Source organism: Triturus cristatus, chromosome 11 (genome assembly GCF_964204655.1).
Source record: "Triturus cristatus chromosome 11, aTriCri1.1, whole genome shotgun sequence".
NCBI classification, from domain to species: domain Eukaryota; kingdom Metazoa; phylum Chordata; class Amphibia; order Caudata; family Salamandridae; genus Triturus; species Triturus cristatus.
In genome coordinates, this window is record NC_140594.1 from 104622821 (window position 1) to 104644545 (window position 21725).

Consider the following 21725-nt stretch of genomic DNA (forward strand, 5'->3'; position numbering starts at 1 on the left):
TGCCACAGCGCACCAGGCTGTGAATATTTAATCCAGTCTGCATGGCTAACCGCCCCCTTTAAAGTACAATTTGGACTTTGGCTCCGCACTGTCGACAGTACAGTTGGAAGGAACTATTTGGCTGTTGTCACTGTCTTCCTCCAGCTTGGACGCGCAAAGGACCTGGACACGCCGCGCACCACTTGCACTTCCATGTCTCCCCTACTCAACAGCTTGGTGGGTACCGTCGCTGCATCCTTATACCTATGCTACAATAATGTTCATGAGCACATATGTTATTATTAAGTATTGAAAATAAGGATGTACAATGGATCAGGAAATCGGCTGCTGCATCATACACATGGGCAGTTTTGCCATGTGCACAACCCTAACACTTCCTGCTCAGATTGTATTATTTATTGGCTGTACAGGAGCACTGTACGTGGTGTCATTGTGCAGTACACATTTTTTTGTTAAAGGTAGGCCCCTATCGTACTGCACGAATTAGTAAGCATTGACTTAAATTGCAATTTGCAACTGTGTGGGATGCTTAGGTTGAATGAGGCAATCACAAAATTTAGGGACAATTTGAAAAATATACATAACATAACATAAAATAACATATGGAACACCTACATGTTGTCTACCCTTTGGAGACCTAATTCTTGGAAAGGGACTGTTTTTTCCCTAAAAAATATTGGACTTTTTTTCAATTGGAAATGTACATGGGAAAGAAACACTGGGTTAGTAAGTCCCGTAGCAGGTGCATAAAATAAGGCGTTTGACGCTGCGCCGAGGTAGCAGAGCCCATCTTGACGGGGCCCGGGTCTGGGTAACGTTTACGCACGACTCATACTGGTGACAAATGGGCAAAGTCACAATTGCACCCAAGGGCGTAGCTTCAATTGGTGCAGCAGGTGCTGTGGCACCGGCGCGCACTGCGCAGATGCCTGAGGTGTCCATTGAATCCTTATTATTGCTGTGTTTTATAATTCAAACAGCAGCCAGGGGCCCCATTCCTTTCTTGCAATAGGACCCATTACACACTGGCTGAGATACTGTTTGCGCCCGAGTCAGGAGTCGAACGGGGCTCGGAATGGGGGATTTAGACAGGGCTGGAAATCAAAAGTAACTCTAGCAAAACTGCTCATATCAATCCTGAATTTTTCTTCTTCCTTGCATTTGTTCTTTCTTATTTTATTCTCCCCTTCTTTTGTTCTCTTCTTCTTTCCTTCTCCTCCTTCTATGTTACATATCTGCCTCTTATTTCTGCCACTCTAACTGATTTCTTCATCTCTTTTCATCTCTCTTCTCACTTTGTTTCTTTCCCTTCTTCCTTTTTCAAGAGTGTTTATCTTTTAAAGCAATCCCTTCATTCGTTAATTTGTGTTTCGTTTTTGCTTGAGTGGTCCCCAAAGAGATGGAGGTGGCTTTAGAGATATGTTTACATCTAAAAAGCTATGAAGCCTGCATGTGCCTTGCAAACTGTGTTATTGTTAATGGTTCAAATTAAAGGTCAAATGTCGATGCGGAAAGAATGCACTCGGTTAGCTTGCGTGTATTGTGTCTGTGCGTTGGTGAGCGTGCACCTTCCGGAACAGGGCGGGTCGACAGGAAGCACTTGGCCATTTTCTCCAAGTAAAGCAACAACTCTCAAACCGGCCATGTGTTTGTCCAATTTCCCCTGCCCTAATGAATGTGTTTTAATCCGTTTGTTAGTTTCCCAAAGACTGGACCAAATTTGTACATAGATTTCGGCAACAAAGCGCTGCATAACAATCTGCAGAGCTGTGTTGTGTGAATAGTCGAAATAAAGCACAGCACATGGCTACCAGTGTGTACTTCATGTAAGAGTACAACAACAATGTTTACTGCGGGTTGTGGACGGATGACATCATCGCACACACTTAGGCAATTGATGCCGCGATAGTGTGACACTAGGCATTGTCCTACAGCACAAAGGAGAGTGAGCGGAGTTATGTGTGAGTTTTGTAGTCGAGTCACATCCTATAGTTCGAATTTCTACACACAGCCTTTCAAGGTTCAATTGTGCAATATTTGTAATTTTGTGGTAACGACATACATGTTATCCAAGCGAAAATCACACCATTTTTCATTCTTTCTGCTGGTTTTTAAGTTGTAATGGAATTTCGCACAAAGCAAGGCTGTGCTACTTTAGTTGGTAGGACTTTACAGGAAATCTTAAATGTCTTCGGGGCATATCAACAAGCAGGCGATAATAAATTATCGCCTAATTAGCAAGGTCACGCTAACACGTTGCTTTAGCGTCAGGATTCCTAACGCCCAGCTTTGCATCTCTAATGAGATGCAAAGTGGGCGTTCCTGACCTGGCATGACAGGAGAAATGTCGCTAAGCGACATTTCTCCTATCATCAAGCCCCACGCTATGAAGCATAGCATCAGGAAAAGCAGCGATAACCCCTGTTATCGCTACTTTCCTTACGCCTGCTTCAGGACTGACTTAGCCATGATATCCTATGGAAGGTGGATATCATGGCTAAGTTTGTGAGTCCCTATCAACTAGCTAACGTGAGATTATCGCTGGGTTTCCAGCGATAATCTCACGTTAGCCAGTTAGCGTTAGGATTTTTATTGCTGATGAGATAAGCGTTGCTAATAGCACGCTATCTCAGCGATAAAAATCGGCACTAGCCGGCGATAATTATCCTAGCGCTAAGTGTGCTTTGCGATAATTATCGCCGGTTGTTGTTGATATGCCCCTTGGTACTTCTCCCACTCTTTACATGCACTGTGGGGATTAGCCGTTATGTGATGCAAAGCCATTTTGTGCTATACTTGTGGGAACTTTTCCATGCAAAAAAGATTTTGCTTGCAAGAGTTAATGGACGCTGCCATTTGCGCAGTAAGTGCCTCTTAGCAGCCGTTTACAGACTTTAATGCATCTTCGACACACTAGAAAGAAAGTATCAGACATGCAAGAAATACGGGGGCTTATGTACAAGCCCCTTGTGCCTCCGGCGTGTCACTCACCAGTGGTGCAACCTGCTGTCCCATATTTACAACGATTTTTGTGTCCTTGTAAATATGGCCCCTTTACACTCAACACTTTGCGTGAAAGGGGCGTGCCATGGGTGTTGTGTTCCCGCACAAACCATGGCTTCTGCCACATTTCCAGATTTAGGAGAAATCGTAAACATAGAAATGTGTCAGAATGCCACACTTCCCCAGGAGAGGCGTAGGGAGGCGCAACGAGGAGAAATGTTTTAATTTCTCCACGTTTTTTTCCTCTTTGAAGGTTTACTGCATTTTGCAGCACACATAAAAAGAGGAAATCACCTCTTGTGATTGTTTATGTGCAGGAAGGTGTCCCTTCCTTCCCACAAATAGTCCTTGTAAAAAAATGACGTTTTGAAACTTCTATGTGTGCTGCATTAAAGCATCGAAGTTTTCAAACGCCACTTCAGATTGTTTATGTGCAGGGAGGGACACCTTCATGCACGTAAACAATCATTCCCCTTCCCCTAAACGCAGGCACCCTTGCACTATGGTGCGAGGGAGCCTGCATCAGTGCATGGCAGCATATTGGGCGCCAGCTCTGGGGAGAAGATATCATGCGTCATATCGTTGTAGATAGGATGCATCCCTGTGCTGCGGAATTAACACAGCATGGCACAGCCAAATGGCATGCGGCATTACTTGCATATGAGGGCCACTGTATGAAAATAAACACTGAGGGCCAGATTCTCAAAGATTTTGCATCAGGTTTTCATCACTTTTTTGATGCAGACCCTATGCAACATCCTCGTTGGTATTTAAGAAACAACACAGATGCCATTTGTATTGCTTTGTAAAACAAATAACGCAAGGAAGCGCATTTTATGTCAGGTAGGCGTTCTATGGGTACTATTGCGCAAGCATGCCTGTGTTGGCACTAAGCAGCCACAAGTGAGGCAGTGCATGGAAAGCCGAATTCCACCATTTCTTTGAAGATGTGGCACAGTACTTCTCTCTCCCGTTCACGCAACACGGCGCAACTTCTTCACTTGCTGCGCTGTGCTGCATTACACGAAGTCTCTGAAAGTATGCTCCTGAGTACATATCGCTAGCTAATGGTGCGGTCAACTTCTTTCTCATTGTGTAGGTCTCCTACCCCAAGCTATTTCAGATGATCTTCGTGTTGGGCATTGGAGGAGCATTACAATATGGCATCCAAATTTCAGTACTCAGTTCCCCCTCACCGGTAAGTAGGAATACCATTATAGTGGTCGTTTGTCTGTCCATCAACATTGCTTATGAGTCCCATATTCTGTGTTTCCCTCCATTCCTTTCCCAGCTCTTGGATCTGTTTGCCTCTTCCATTCCACTGATCCTGATCCACCCACCAATGAAATGACGCAGCTGTCAGGATATCCTGTTTGTTCTTTCTATTTATTGGTGCATAAACTTATGTATCATATGGTTGCTAACTTATTAAAACCAAATATGTTTTTGAGATGATGTTTAGTTGGTATTTTGGTTATGTTCTGTGAGTTGTTTTAGTTGTCAGAGAATAGGGCGGCTTCTAGAAGTTTGTGGCAGAACAGATTAAGTTAGACTTGCAGAGTGGGGGCATGACATTCAGATCATAATATCACCAACTGAGAATGCCTTCCTGACCATGGTTATCCTTTGATATCATGGAGACCCTACCTGCATTTGGAGCATGGTGTCAAAGTTATGTCTGGTAGCTTGCATCACCTTCTCATTTTGGATTGTAGTAATGTTGGTGAGTATAAGCGCCTAGAATCTCTATATCTCTTCAGAATGCAGTCCTTGTTTGTTGCATATCCATTTGCCATTGTTTGGTAATTATAAATGTGTGTCTGAATTTGCTGAAACCCAAGTAGCTGAGATTGGGAATCTTTGTGTTCATAACAATTCGCTAATGGGCAATGCGAAATACTATACATCAGGGGTGACTTTCTTAGGTTACAGAGGGCCGGATACATGTCTCATTTGCAGGATTCCCCAAAGAAATACACTTCCATACAATGCATTTAAAAGGAATTCATTTGCTTATTGGGTGTTCTTAAAATTTAGCACAGATCTGAGCTTCCTAGACCTGAGATGAACACCCCCCATTGCAGCAGTGGGTGTGACAGACACTGGAATGTAAAAATTCCTAACTCCAGTCCTAGAATATTTGGGGGAAGTGCAACGTTCCTCCAAATATTCCAGGGGGCTTATTTATTATCCCAACTCTAGTCCTGTAATATTTTGGGGAAAGTTATAAATTCCTCAAATATTTTTTAGGAATGGTTGAAAAGTAGTAATTTTGAATGGCACAAGTCATCTCATACAGCCACTGATCATCAATACACCTTGGGATATATGTTTAACACTCATTAACATTTTAAAAACACTCACAGTCACTAAATGATACCATTAGTGATGTCATCAGTGATGTCATTTGAGATGTCATCGGTGATGTCACTGACCATGTCATGAGTGATGTAATATTTGAGGTCATAAGCAGTGCACTGCTGGAGCACGATTTATAGTTAGCTCAGCTAACTGGAACTGCTGAATTTCTCTGGGTTTGTACAAGTGAAATGTCAGCCTAACTATAACTTCCCTGTAACCTTTGGTTGTTTCAGTGAATTTCTAAGGTTTTTATATTCTATTTTATAACTATAACGTCCCTGAAACCTTTGTTATTTTTCTATGAAATACCAAGGTTTTTAAAAATTTGATTTCTTAATTGTAACATTCATTTTTTTGAACGACCTTCTAAGATTTTAGTATTTTCTTTCTATAATTGGTTATTGCACATTATAAATATATAACATACCACGTATTTTTTATTTGGTATGTGTTTATCAGAAAGTACATTAATAACTGTTTTTACTCTAAAGAATTTTTGAGTAGGCACAACATTGCTGCATTTACTGTGGAGAATGTCTTATCAGCAAATGTATTTCACAAACTGAAAAATACACTTAACCTCGTCGGTGCTCAGGATGACCTGCGGCGGTCCGACGTCACGGTGGGCGTGTGCTGAGGATGGCCATGGCCGTCCGAATCCTGCCCACTTAATAATTCTCCTGCACAGCGGGAGAATTCGCGCAGCGCCAAATGGGTTAAAGACATTTTTTAAATAAAGTTTAAGTCTACATATTTAGTAACATTTTGTTTTACCTTTTCTTTGTGTGATCAATTTAGCAAGAGTACATATGTACTACATCGGTAATTCAATAAGTCCATGGAGAGTGCGTCATTGATTTGATGTCTGCCTGACTAGTGGCTGGGTGATTGAATGAGTGCCTGACTGACTGTGAAAGTTCCTTCATTGCTGTTAAATATATAACAGTTCTAACTATATATGTGAATTATTGGTTATGTCCCTCTGTCAGTATCAAACTACCTGTTTTAGTGTATCTATCGTTTTCTATTGAGCTATGTATAAGTGAAGTCTAGTTATGGCACTTGATATATAATTCGATACATGGCTCTCTAGGAGCATATATTGCTTTGTTACTTAGCGTGCACATGCATCAGTAAGTTTCTAAACAGAAAACAAAAATTTTCAATTTTTCAAAGCACAAAACCTTTTCTTAATGGCAAACCTACATAATTTCTCAAATATTTCTTCTGCTTCTAAAACATATATTCAGCATTTCTCAGAGGAAAGCTACACTTTAAGTGAATCTAGCACAAAAACATCAAGACATTGTGTGCTCTTTACACTCCTGAATTTTAAACAAACCACGTTTAAGGAAAACACCATCCTCACCATATACATGAAATTGTCATTAGCCTTAAACAACATAGATCACCATGTAAACATATATGTGATTTTTTAAATTTAAAACTATGTTTCCAAAAATATATATCTCTCTGCACCTTTAACTAAACTCAAGAGTCCCACCGTACATGTAACCATTTACAACCACAAAAACCATATCTCACCATCTAAGCACATGCAAACTGGTCATAATGAAATGAACTGAAAAGGACATTTGTAAAGCGCATGGCTACCCGGAGGCCTCCCAGCGCTAGGCGTGACAAGTGAATGGGTGGACGAGACAGAATGAATTAATTTAAGGGAATAGAAAGGTTTTGAGTTGTTTCCTGAAGACGCCATGACTAGCCTCTTTTCGGAGGTGGAGCGGCAGGGCATTCCAAAGTCTGCCTGCATTCAAAGAGAAGAGTCTGCCGCCACTTCTGGCTCGTTTGATTCCGGGGGTCTCGATAAGGTGGAGGTCATCCGAGTGAAGCTTTCTCCTTGCTTTATATGGGTGAACTATGGCTGAGATCAAACGAGGGACTATCCCCTGTAGGGATTTATGGACAATGCAAAGTGATTTAAAGCTAATTCGCTCTTTCGCGGGCAGCCAGTGTAGAAGACGAAGGGCTGGAAAGAGATTTGGATGTTCCCATCAACAGTCTGGCTGCATAGTTCTGGATGATCTGTAGTTTATTGATTACTGAGGTAGGGGCTCCCAGATAGAGCGCATTGCCATAATCCAGTCTAGAGAGCACAATAGACTGGAATATGATTTTCTTGGCTTGAGGAGGGAGCAGAGGAAGCACTTTCCTTGCCATTCTGATCAGGCCAAACAAATTGCTACTGTCTTGCTGACTTGCCCGTGGAATGTCAGGTTATGGTCAAGTCAGATGCCCAGACTCTTTATTTCAGGCTTAGGGGTTGGAACTGGGCCCATGAATGCTGGCCAGATGGTTCTGAGTCACGTGTTGTCAAAATTGCCCAGGGTCATGACCTCGGTCTTTTCTCCATTTAATTAAGGTGGGAGGAACCCATCCATTTTATGACTTCCGTAAGACAAGCTTTCAGGGTCATGGAGTATGGTGTAGATTTGTATAAGGCTACGACCAGTTGGGTGTCGTCGGCATAGGTGACCATATGGATCCCAAATGGTGCCACGATTGATGCCAAAGGGACCATATATGCATTGAAAAGCGTAGGACTCAGAGATGAGCCCTGTGGTACGCCACACTGGAGAGGCTGAGAGCTCATGCCCTCTTCAAAAACCTGAAATGAACGTCCTTTCAGGAAGTATCGCAGCCAACTCAGGGCAGTTCCGACTACTCCCAAATTGCCGAGACAGTGTATCAAGACCTGGTGATTCACCGTATCGAAGGCTGCGCTCAAGTCTAATAGGATGATGGCTGCCGCGCCTCCTGCATCTAATATTTTCCTGGTTTCCTCCACAACCACCAGCAGAGCAGTCTCCGTACTCTGCCTAGGCCGGAAGCCTGTTTGGGATGGATGTAGCCATTTAAGTTAAAAAAACACATTGACAAACGCTTTTTAATACATACCTAACAAGTATTACTACTTTATAATTTATATACAGGTGCAGAACATGTTCTCATCTTTCATTTGTGACTACACTATTCCTGTTTAATAATTTACTAAAAGTACTAAATCTCCCAAAATGCAAATAGCATAGATGTATCTATTCTGAACATGATGTTTAGACATTTAAAACATTCTTAGTTTGAAATACATTCCTCATTGCAACTTTCCACAATACTATATTGTTATTTTTCTATAAACTATACAATGTAAAAAACATTTGCCACTAACTTCTTAAACACGTTCCCTCTATTAGATACAGTTCATCTCATGTATAGTTTCATAGAACTGTGATACTCTTTTTTTATCAAACACTCATATACATGTTCATTTCTAATATAATTTTCTGAATGACTAAAAAGTTATGTACATACCACTGAATTGAGTTTGTAAAAACTAAGCACAAGAAAGGTACACCACTGATCAATTTTGATCTCTCCGCAATATGTTTTGGACCCTTGCCTGTCGCGGGTACTTGACCCACCCATGCGAGTGAGGTACCATTTTTATTGGAAGACCTGGGGGAATGCTTGGTGCTAGGAAATTTGTGTCAGCCCTGTGATCCCCCTACTTTCCCACGCAGAAATGTGAAAACAATTGGATTTTTTCAGCTAAATTTGAGGTTTGCAGGGGATTCTGGTAGGAAAATGTTGAGGGGTCCACACAAGCCATACCTCGCTAGACTCCCCTGGGTGTCTAGTTTTCAGAAATGTGTGGGTTTGGTAGTTTTCCCTAGATGGCCACCAAGCCTGGGGCCAAAAACCCAGTTGACCCCCCCCCCCCCCTTGCAAAACCAGGTTGTTTTTGATCGGTCATTTTTATGTTTCCTCAGTACATTGTGGGACCTTGCCTTGAGTGGGTACTTGACCCACCCACGCGAGTGTGGTACCTTTTTTATGGGAGACCTAGGGGAACGCTGGGTGGTAGGAAATTTGTGTCAGCCGGGTGATCCCACAACTTTCCCACACAGAAATTTGAGAAATGTTTTATTTTTTCAGCTAAATTTGAGGTTTACAGGAGATTCTGGGTAGGAAAACGTTAGGGGGTCCATGCAAGACATACCTCCCTGGACTCAACCTGGTGTCTAGTTTTCAAAAATGTGTGGGCTTGGTAGGTTACCTTAGATGGCCGCCAAGCCCGGGGCCAAAAACCCAGGTGACCCACCTTGCAAAACCAGGTCGTTTTGTGATAGGTAATTTTGATGTCTCCTCAATATGTTTTGAGCCCTTGCCTGTCGTGGGTACTTGGGCCACCAAAACAAGGAGGTACCATTTTTATCAGGATACCTGGGGGAACGTTGGGTGTTAGGAAATTTGTGTCAGCCCGGTGATCCAACAACTTTCCCACACAGAAATTTGAGAAAAAAGTGATTTCTTTCAGCTAAATTTGAGGTTTACAGGAGATTTTGGGTAGGAAAACATTGGGGGTCCATGCAAGACATACCTCCCTGGACTCAACCTGGTGTCTAGTTTTCAGAAATGTGTTGGTTTTAAAGGTTTCCCTAGATGGCCGCTGAGCCCGGGGCCAAAAAACCCAGGTGACCCCCCCCTTGTAAAACCAGGTTGTTTTGTGATAGGTCATTTTGATGTCTCTCTTTTTTTTTTTTTATTGAGCGTAAAAACACAGCAGACATATTTTGACCAAGGTACATAAAACTGACAAAATTCCAAAATCTCCAATCTCATATTAAAACCAGACAATAAACAGATCAAATTTCATCATCCATTTGTACACGATAAATCGGATAAACAGAATATACAGAGAAAGATAAAATCTATAAAATATCAAGTCTCATATTTAGGACATGTAAAAAAAAGAGAAAGTGCAAATTCATATACCATTTTACATAATATGCAAAACCAGCATTCTAAATAGCAGCTCGGTAGTAACGTGTAACCCCTACCTCAATGCCCTATGTAATTTCAATTAATTCTTTGAGAAGGGGAACTTCATAATTAGTTTGGTTCTGTAACCCACACTTTCGCCTGGGGACTACCCGCCTTTTATCTATTCCAGAAACAGGCAGAGGTTACTAACCGTTGATGTAAAATTTATATAACGTAACCTTTAAATTACCTAGTGTCGTTTTTTTGCGTGGTCGCCATATATCCCTCCCAGGTCAATCCAAATCTCTGCAGAGCCCCTATCCTCTTCACATAGGCCTCTTCAAATCTATAGGTCCTTTGCAGCTTAAGTAGCCACTGAGCCAATGTAGGGATTTTCTGCAATCTCCAATTCTGTAATATTAAAGATCTGGCTACCGCTATGGCTAGGAAAACAAAACATTATCTATAGATGGAGAGCTGACCAACTACATAGGAAAAACCAAATAAAGCCAACGGTGCACATGGGAGAATATCTATTGACAGATATTTACTAATAATCCTAAACACTTCCTCCCAAAAGTATTGTAATCTCGGGCAAGTAAAAAATGTATGTGTCCAGTCTCCTCGCTCTGGCAAATTACATCTAAAACAGTCATTCGGTGCTGTAGGAAACCATTTATGGATTCTAGAGGGAGTATAATAGGCCACCCATCTAGAAAGGAAGGACATTCTTTTAAAATTGGCAGCCCTCAAAGCCCTGTGGCCCAGCTCACAAACTCGTAGCCATTCCTGGCTATTGAACCAGCAGTTGGTTTCCTGAGCAATTTTTGGGAGGATTGTTTCCATCAGGCTCCTATTCAGCTCCTGGCGTAGTAGCCTGTACCAACTACCAATGCCAATTAAATTTACCTCAAAGGCTGCTTCTAAATTACTCTGGCTCTCTCGCTAATTCCTGTATAGTTGGTCGAGAGAAAGCATGTAATCTGCCTGAAGCTAAACTAAAGATCGCGGCTCTGAGGTTTGGATTGATTTATGAAAACATTCTGTGACAACAAATTAGTGCCATTGTAAAAGTCCCATAGCTTACGAAAACCTAAGGTATTGAAGGGCAGAATCTCCTTTTGCGAGAGCTTAAGGCCGCATAACTCACAGTCATAAAGAGAGGAATATGCATGGCATGATGGAATATTATATTTTTTATTAAACCGCTGTATGCGTCTTAAGAGTGTACTCACTACCTAATATCTTGTTTTCTTTTGGGTAGCTTTGCAGTACGCAGGAATGCTGGTAGCATAATTGCACTCTCTGTTAACATAAGATCCATTAGGAAATTATCAAAATTCGAAACAGTGGGCGATAGCTGAGTTGTTAAGCTGAGTAACACAGCTCTGTAATAAGTAGCTAAATGAGGTAAGGCAAGACCCCCCTGTTCTATATCTAATTGTAAAATAGATAACTTAATCCGTGTTTTTTTCTTAGCCCAGACAAACACCCGAATCACCTTATCCACCTCATTAAAAAAAAAAATTAGATTGGTATCTTTAAAGGAAGATTTAAAAATAAGAATATCAGCAGAGAAAGAATCGACATCTTTATCATAGAGTCTCGACCTATTATCGATAAAGGTAAAAGTGTCCATCTTTCTAGCAGACTTTTTATTTTATCAAGTGTTCTACCATAATTCAGATGAAAGAGTTGAAAAAAATCCACCGTCACGTACAAGCCCAGGTATCTAATTGGTTTTAGAGGCAGAAATTTTAACCCTTCTGGCAACTCTATTCCTGATGCATTAAATAGGAGAAGCTTGGTTTTAGACTGATTAACCCTATACCCCCCTAGTTCTGTAAACGCCTGAATTTCTTCCAGCGCTCTCTGGATATTTGCTCTCTCTGGTTTAAGATACAGGATCAAATCGTCGGCAAACAACTTGATTTTTGCCATTCCTACCAGGGAGCTTGGATTAATACATTGGAACAATTTTTTATCGCTAGTGGCTCAATAAAAAGTGAAAATAAAAGAGGGGAAAAAGGGCATTCCTGCCTCGTACCCCGTCTTATTGCCACTTCTCCCACCTCCTCAGAGTTTATGATGATTTTTGCGATAGCTCCTCTATAAAGTCTCTCTAGCGTCTCGATCAGATGGCGTGGAAAGCCACATTCCCCCAAAATATAGAAGAGGGCCTGCCAGTCCACTAAATCGAATGCCTTTTCTGCGTCCAGCATTAAAATGGCCGCACCCTCCTTACTAGCAGAAAAGTAATCAATGGCCTGGGCCAGATAAAAAGTATTTGCAGCCATAGATCTCCCAGGCAGAAACCCTGTTTGATCTATGTGTACCAAATATTGTGCACATCTCGTGATCCTGTTTGCCCAGATTTGATTGTAGTCTACATTTAGTCGACTTATTGGGCGGTAAGAACTTGGATCTTTCGGGTCCTTATGCTTCTTTAAAATAGAGATCTCGACTGACTCCTTAAATCTATCTGAGACCCCCACTCTGGCCATTATTTGGTTGTATAGCAGTACTAACAACGTCGCGAGTTCTTCTAAAAATAATTTGTACATTTCAATAGGGATCCCATCATAACCACTTGCCTTTGCCATTTTTTTACTGATTTCACTTAATTCTGCGGTTGTAATCGGCTCGCTCAGGAGCATACAGTTCTCCTCGCTAATCTTAGGTAACTGGACTGACCTAAAATAGTCCACAAGAGCCTGAGGGCTAACTATCTGGACTTCCGCATAGATCTTACTAAAATGAGACACAAAAACTTTGGCAATTTTGTCTATATCATTCACCAGGCACCAGGTACTGGGATCCCTAATTTCTGGAATAGACTGCTTGCTCTGGTGCGTTTTTGTGGACCAGGCTAGGAGTTTGCCGATATACTGGCTCTCCTCGTAGACCTTCTTTCGAGAAGCTTTACTCCCAGCAACTTCCTCAAGTATAAAAAAACTGGGAGGGGCGTGGCTACGCTGCAGAGCAATGTGGCCGCTAGCTGAGGTGTCTCCGTGACTCCCTCCCTGTAACTTCAATCCGCTACACCAATCCCGTTCCCTTGAGGCCAAGATCGCAAACTGGAGGTGCCGCTGAACGCACCGATCCTGGTATCGATGACGACGGACACCCAGGGCCGAAGATACGGGCATTCTCAGCTGAGGCCTAGTCCGACGCGGAGGCCCGGGGCCTGGCGTGGCGGCTGGGTCGGGAGAGTGTGTGTGGCTGGCAGCATGACTCTCCCCCCCCCAAGAGACCCTCGGAAACTGGAACTAAACTCGGCGCTTCTGTGCGGCACAAAAATGCTCCGAGACCCCACAGTCCCCAGATTATGATTCTTCCGCGGAAACCAAGCTCCTAGGAACGGAGAGCGGCACAGCCCAGAGAGGCGGCGAAGCACGCATATGGTGAAAATTCTTGTGGTGCGAGGGCTGCATGTGATCTGGGCCCGCAGGGGGGGCTGCGATCTGCAGACGTGGTGTGGGGGCCAGGGGAAGGTGCTGAAAATTGAACAACACTGAGGTGAGGCATAACCACCAGCGGCCTGATTGGGAGGATCCTGGTAGCACCCTGGAGCAACTACTGCGATGCCAGTACCCCGCGTTTCCCCTCAGAAATTGACTGTTTGTATCCAGTGCCCAATACATCGTAGTGGCCTTGGAGGCTTGATGTGGTGTGACCCTTTCTGTGACCGGGCTGGGAGTGTGAAGCATCGCTGAGCCTGAGACTGTAAGAGACCCTTGTGCCTTGTCGTTGGCTAACAGTCAGCCTTCCCGGATCACCCGAGGGGCCTGGCCGAATCTGGTGGGCTCCAATTGACGCGGGGGTCACCTGAAAGCCAGTGAATTGCACCCCTCCCCCCCCCCACCGGTGGTGCTCCTTGAAGAACCTGTCTGGGACTAGTGGTGTCGCCCCCAATTCCGGAGCTCAGACTGGGCGACCTCACCATGTCTGGTGCAAAGGGCACCAAGTCATCCCAGCAGAGTAGACTGGACCGTTACACCGTCCCGAAAGCAGACTTACCCAATCATAAGTCGACGAAAGACAAACAGCAAGGGGGTGCAGAAAGTGACACTCCAGACCTGACATTAAAAGACGTAATGTAGGCTATAAATGGGGTGCGCACCTCCATGGAGCAATGGATGGACACCCTTTCCTCAGATATGATGCTAATCAGAGCCGACCTCACCAAAAATAGAGAAAAGGTCAAACAATTGGAAATTACCGCGACGAGTCTGGTGGAAGATGCCTCGCAACTGCAAGCTGAAATCCAAGAACTGCAAGCGTTTTGTAAACTCACAGAAAGTAAGCTGGAAGACTATGAAGACTATGAAGGGCATAGGAGACGCATCAATGTATGCATTCTCGGCATGCCAGAAAAATCGGAGGGGCCTGCTTTGTGGAAAATCTAATCACTACACACCTGCAACCAAAGGGCCTATCCAACTGGTTTGCGATCGAAAGATCTCACAGGGTGCTGGGGGGCTGCCCGAGACCTGGAGCCCCCCCTCGCCCGATATTGGCCAGGCTACTGAACTACAGGGCTAGAGACACTATCCTGCAAGCCGCCAGGGTTGCCCCACCAATCAAGTTGGACAACTCGGAAATCACATTCTTTCCAGACTTTACGCAAGCTGTGCAAAGCCAACGGCGCTCATTTCTGGAAGTTAAAAAGAGACTCCGGGACAAGGATCTGACATACGCCATGCTCTTTCCAGCCCGTCTCCGGGAAGAGGCCGAGGGAAATACCAGGGGCCATATTAGCAACAAACTGCGATAAATATCGCACAGCGCGCTTAGCGCAACATTTTTTACCGCCAGCTATCGCTGGAATATATCGGCACACTAACGCTGTATTAGCAACAATTAGCGCTATGGCGATAAATATTCCAGTGAAGGAAAGGCCAACATCGCAACAAAACCAGCGATGTTTCATGGGGAAGGGGGAAAACCATGTCAGGTATGGTTAAGTCAGGAAAATAGCAGGTGTTAAAAAACCGGCGATGACCCCAGTTTGCGCGACTTTTCACATCGCTAACCGGGGCCTGGGCCTCCTTCCAAATAGGTGATAGGCCTGTTAGCGGCTGTTTACCAGGTCTGTTGGTCGGGAACGCCTACTTTGCATGTCATTACCGGTCGCTTTCGTCAGAAAGTTGTCGCTAACTGCTGTTAGCGACAGCTTGCTGATAGGGCGATAGAATTATCGCCGCTTTAGCAGGAAAAGGTCCCGCTAAGGCGGCGATATTGCCCTTGCTAATATGCCCCCAGATTCTTTGATCTCCCAGATGCCGTATCTGACTGGCTTGACGGATGGAGGGAGACGACGGAGAAGAGTTCCAGTGGCCGTTGAAGCTGACCGCCTACTTTCTACAGTAAGACCCTAAGGGGTTCCTGACCGCTCGCCCCCCTCTGGTTTGGCCGCCTCCTGCTGGAAAGAGGTCCAGGTAGAAAGCTGTTAAGAGGGGTGTGCACTTGCAGATTTCGGACAATAATCCGTACTGTAACTTTGGCCCGCCCGGGCCCAGGGAACTTACGACCTAGAGTAACAGGGAAGGGGGGTGGCGGGATACCTAGTTCTCCCCCAGTTTCTTCTTTTAGTAACTTGTTGGGCAACAGGCACTCAGCATTTGTTAAATTATGGGCAGTTTCAAGCCCAGAGTGCAGGGAAACAGGGAGGGTGGTTGTTGGGAGGGGTCGTTGATATTTGTCTATAGGTTATTGGGCTCGTATCGACAGTACAGTCCGGTTTCATTGTGAGGGAAACTGCACCCTATCTTGTTATCAATGTGTGCTCAGTGGAAGAAGAATATAAAAATATTGAGTTGGAATATTAATGGTTTTGGGGACACGATTAAGCGGTGTGCTGTCCTGCAACATATGAAGAGACTTGCACCAGACGTTGTCCTGCTCCAGGAAACGCATTTGGTTGGCAACGCATGTAAGGCAATGCACAGATGGTGCTATTCGATGGTCGCACATGCGGGTTTCACAACTCACTCTCGGGGGGTGGGCATTATGATGAAAAGGACATTTCCCCTGTCACTTGCCTCCACATGGACTGATGATCGGGGTAGGTTCATCGGGGTCACTGGCACTTGGGAGGGGCAAACCATAACGCTTATGTCCATATATGCACCGCCAGGCTTGCAGTCCGCCACGTTTAAAGATTTAAAAACTATCTTATTGGCACTACCAGATGGATTGCCGGTGCTTGGGGGGGGGGGCTTCAACTCCGTACTTTCAGGCACACTAGACCGTCACCTCCCTCGTATACTGCCTCAGTCTTCACACTCTTTATCTGGCTTCCTGGAAGCCATGGGGCTTGTGGATGGGTGGAGAACCTATAACCCAGGCAAAATTCAGCATACATTCCATTCCGGGGTACATAATAGTCTCTCCCGCCTGGACTACATTATAGTCCCAGGACAGCAGGTCACGAACATGCACGAGATCAGGCACCTAGCTAGGGGCATTTCCGACCACTCACCGCTAAGGGTACACATAGTCCTCGATCACACACAGGTGGGAAGAGTTGCCCCCATCAACCCATTGGTACTTACGAGATCCAAGAATCCGTAAAGACCTGATCAAATCCATGGACGACTACTTTCTAGAAAATGAGGGGTCAGTGGACTCTCCCCAAACACTGTGGGAGGCCTTCAAAACCGTACTCCGAGGTCAAGCCCTACCACTGATAGCTGGAATAAAAAAAGATAGACACAAAGACATCTCCGATGCAGAGCAGGAGATATACCGTCTAGAGCAGGACTTAGGCTCAGATGTCGCACCTGAGGTACTCCACTCACTCCGTCTCAAACAAGACGAATACAGGGCACTAGTAACTGACAAAGCCAAGGCACTGGGACGGGACAAGATGGGCAGGATTTACGACTGGGGCGATAAGGCAGGGAAACTGATAGACTGGCTTGACAAAAAGGAATGGGCTAGCAGACTTGTCCCCGAGCTCAATGACGCTGAGATGACCCCCATAATGGACCCCCAAGCTATTGTCGGCCATTTTGCCGATCATTTCCATACTGTCTACACCTCCATAGCACCATACACTGAAGACGACTCCGCAGACCTCCTAAGGGACATTTCTCTCCCCACTCTCTCGATCGATGGGCGTACGTATCTTGATAGTAATCTATCCACCAACGAAATATCACTCGCGATACCTTCGCTACAACCTGGTAAGGCTTTGGGACCGAATGGCATCCTTATTGAACTTTATAAACTCTGTCCAGGTAAGCTGGCTCCGTATCTAAAGGCCATGCATGAGAAAAGTCTTGAAAGAGGTTCATTGCCCATAGACCAAAGGATTGCTACTATTGTCACTATCCATAAAGAAGGGAAGCCCAAAACCGACTGCGCCTCCTACCGCCCTATCTCACTCCTAAATGCAGAACTTAAAATACTAGCCAAACTGCTAGCTAACAGATTAGTCAAAGTCATAGGAAACCTTGTACACCCTGATCAATCCGGCTTTATGCCGCACAGGAACATGGCATTAAACCTGCGGAGAGTCCATGGTGTTTTAGGTAGGGCGACCACTATACAAGAGCAGGCGATTATTGTTTCCCTGGATGCCACTATGGCATTTGATACGGTTGAGTGGCCGCTGTACTCACAAAGTTGGGATTTGGACCAGGCTTTATTCAGTGGGTACGTCTCCTATACAGCGAACCTATGGCTCAAGTGGTTGTTAACAACAAGAAATCGAACACCTTTAAACTCAGTCGGGGGACCCGGCAGGGGTGCCCTCTTTCCCCCCTACTATTCACACTTGGCCTAGAACCCCTTGCGGTGTGGATCCGAAGAGACCCAGTCATTTGCGGAATGCGCTGATTCCCAGATTGGGAAGATCATATTTCCCTCTTCGCTGATGATATCCTGCTGTACCTTACTTCCCCCAAGAGGTCCCTGATTGCCGTTCTTGACATCCTGGCCATCTTTGGTAGATATTCCGGGTTTCGTATTAATTGGCAGAAATCCCTCCTTTATGTCCTCCGTGGAGACCCTCCTCCACTACCGCCAAATTGCCCAATACAAACCGTCACAGATGGTTTTAAATACCTGGGAATATTTATCTCTCTAGATCAAACGCTCCTTTATTTCCGTAACCTCATCCCCCCACTGCAAAGACTCAAATGAGACATAGCGAATTGGAAGTCACTTCCACTCTCAATGTTGGGTAAGGCGGTCCTTTTTAAAATTATGTTGTTGCCCCGATTTTTGTACGCTCTGCAAACCTCTGCTGACCCTGTCCCTAATTCATACTTCACAGAAATTGAAAGACTCCAGCATGACGTTTCAGGGCCACACAGTCATCTCCGATTGGCCCATAGTAGTTAAGCAGGATGACAGTTAGCCCATTAACTTCGCCTTCTAGCTCCCTCATCCCGAACCACCTTGCCCACCACCCAATCTAACTCTGTAGATAGAAGAATACCCACTCCACACACTGCAGCATGGGCCGAAGCAAAGTATGCTTGGGCATATTTCTTGGGGAATGTCAAGTTGGGAGAGTTAGATTTAAGATGTGTTTCCTGCACAAAAATCACCTGAGGGGAGAAGGATTCTAGCCATTTTAACATGGCTCCTCTTTTCTGTACGTTTAAAAAACCATTAACATTACACAAAATCACCATCAGCAGTTGTGCCATTCTTCAGTCAGATTATACCACTGTTAATAAAGTTATAAAAAACCCTTTGATGACATAGAACCTGCCAAATTCCCCTTGGCCTCTGAGTTTAACTGTGTTGCCACACAGCCCATTATCCCAAATGTGTCTGCTATCTCTATGCTCATTTTCTTTAATGCTACACCGCCCCTTTCCCCCTTCCCCTACCCGCCCCTGACTGTCTGTGGAGTGAGGTAGCCCTTCCCTCACATCCGCAGCCTCCCTCCAACAACAGGATGCCTTGACCTGGCACCCAGGGGCACGTCCTCCCCTCCCTTCACCTCTACTAACAGAACCATTTAGGTCATTAAGGGTATTTATAGTATAAAGAATAAAGTACTCCCCCCCCAAAAAAAGAACCATGCTTGTGCAGTAACTAATGTAACCTTAGAAAGGGCCTAGTGTCGTCTATTTCTTCACTACTACACACTTCTATCAACAAGCACAGTACATCTAATATAAGATCCTGGTAGCACTTGTGCCTGATGCATCTGCTCCCTTACAAAAAATAAATAATACTAACAATAAGGTAAACCTAGTATCTAAGACATCCAGAATTTGTAAGCGTTCTCCACTAGCTTAAAATGTAAAACAGATCAAGCTTTAAATTCCCTTGCTATACATTGCCATCCTACTCTGCACATACAAGGGAGGGGGGAACCTTGCCAGAGCTGTACCCCAAATGACAAACATAGCAGGTACTTGGCCCACCCACGCAAGTGTGGTACCATTTTATCGGGAGACCTGGGGGAACATTGGGTGGTAGAATATTTGTGTCAGCCCATTGATCCCACAACTATCCCACACAGAAATCTTTTAAAAAATTAATTTTTGGGTCCCAAAGCAGGTCTAAAAGGGCAGTTGGTTTATACGTTTTTCGGCTGACGCTACTTTGGGCATCCACACAAGTGAGGTATCATTTTTCTCGGGAGACCAAGGGGAATTCTGGGTAGTAGGAAATTTGTGCCTGCACAGTGATCCAACAACTTACCCACACAGAAATGTGAGGAAAATGTGACTTTGTAAGTACATTTGAGGTTTGTGGGGAATTCTGGGTAAGAAAATGCTGGGGTAGCCATGCAAGCCACACCATCAGCCAAGAGTCAGTACACGCACACATCCATCCACACTCACCACCGGCCAAACGCCATTCACGCACACCACCAGCCAAGCGCCATCCACACACACCGCCAGCCAAGAACCCCTACGTATAAATAAAGCAACAAAATCCCTGGCTATTACCCCTATCTACCTCCCGAGGGAGGCTGAAAGGCTGTGGTAATTTTGTTTGGGGGTGGAGGCATTGGCATGTCCATTTTGAGCTGCCCCCATCTCTACGTATAAAAAACAATCCCTGGGGCCAAGTGGGATTTCTGCCCCCTCTGGGGGCAGATCAGGGGCTGTTGCCCCATCTGCCTCTGGGTGGGCAGAAAGACTGTGGGATTTAGGGGTCATTGGCATGCCCATTTTGGGCAGCCCCCACCCCTAAATTCAATGGAAAACAAAATCCCTGGCATCTAGTGGGCTTTCTACCCGCCCAGGAGGCAGCTTGGGGACTACCTCCCTCATCTGCCCCCTTGGGGGGGGGCAGACAAACTGACTCTTTGTGGGGGTGGGTAGGGGCATTGGCATGCCCATCTTGGGCAGCTCCCACCCCTAATTGCAGTGGGAAAACATCCCTGGTACCTAGTAGGCTTTCTGCTTCCCCCTGGAGACAGATTGTGGGCTACTGCCTCCATCTGCCCCCAGGGGGCCATAAAGACAGGAATTTCAGGGGAAGGATTGGGGGCATTGGCATGCCCATCTTGGGCAGCCCCCACCCCTATGTTCAATGGGAAATAAAAACCTGGCGTCTAGTGAGCTTTCTGCCCGCCGGGGGGGGGGGCAGATTGGGGGCAGTCAGAAAGACTGACTGCACCCATTTAATTTGGGGGGAGCAAAGGCCCTTGCCCAAGACGCCCCTCCCCCCTCCCTGGTGGCTAGTGAGTGGATCCCTGCTTGGGGATCGCTGTCCTGGGGCCACTAGGGAGGGACACCAAATTTGGCAGGGGAGGTAGATGTTGGTTCAAGGAAGTGACTTTTGCTTATTTGGTGTTAATCCATTCAGTAGTTTTTTAGTAATTTAGGCCAAACATTATAGTGATTTCTCTGGCTGCAAAGCCTTTGTGAACAAAGATGAGCTTGTGCAGGGAAATGCACTGCTCTGATTGGCTGCTAACACTTCAGCCAAGAAGTGTTGGGAACCATCTTGGTGCTCGGCTTGAAACTGAGTCCCAGAAAAAAGTAAAAAATAAAAGGGGGCAGGGTAGGAATACCCTGACCCTCCATATATGTTGGGGGGTAGTCCCACAGGGACCCCACCATGTTTTAAAAGCATTTTTTTTAAATGTTGCTGTGGATTCACGGTCGATCTGCAAATCTGCTGGAAAATAAAAATAAAAGTGTGGTCTCCTGCATGTCTTTTTTTAAAGTCCCCAGGCGGGCAAAATCCCGAGGTATGAAGGAGGGGGGCTGATGGGGTCCCCTTCTTGGGCTTATTAGAAGCCCTGTGGACAGCCACCTCCCCAGGGCTATAACAACAAAAATGCAGGGGCCTGCTCAGTTCCCTGCAGCCCCAGCGACCACCACCTTCCCAGGGAGCACTGTATTCTTCTTTGTAATGGGGGAGGCCGTATGGCTGCCCCGGGGACTGCCACCTCCCCAGGGCACTTTTATTTACAAATGCAGGGGGGCCCGCTTGGCTCCCTGCTGCCCCAGGGAACGCTGCCCACCTTACAGGTTCACACTGTATTTTGTTTTAACATGTGAGGGAGGCCCTATGGAATCCCCAGCTGCCCCGGGGCACAACCACTAATTAATTTTAAAGAAATGCACATCCCTGGGGATCAAACGAAGTAA

The 21725-nt window shown here is 45.2% G+C and overlaps 1 protein-coding gene across 1 annotated transcript in view; it reads left to right on the forward strand.

Annotated features, from left to right (window-relative positions):
- Positions 1 to 21725, forward strand: part of LOC146783422 (solute carrier family 2, facilitated glucose transporter member 11-like) — a 480741-nt gene that overhangs the window by 14838 nt on the left and 444178 nt on the right. The window contains exon 3 of the mRNA XM_085632832.1: positions 4103 to 4201. Coding sequence (XP_085488958.1) covers positions 4103 to 4201 — 99 coding nt within the window. The remainder of the gene's footprint in view (positions 1 to 4102; positions 4202 to 21725) is intronic.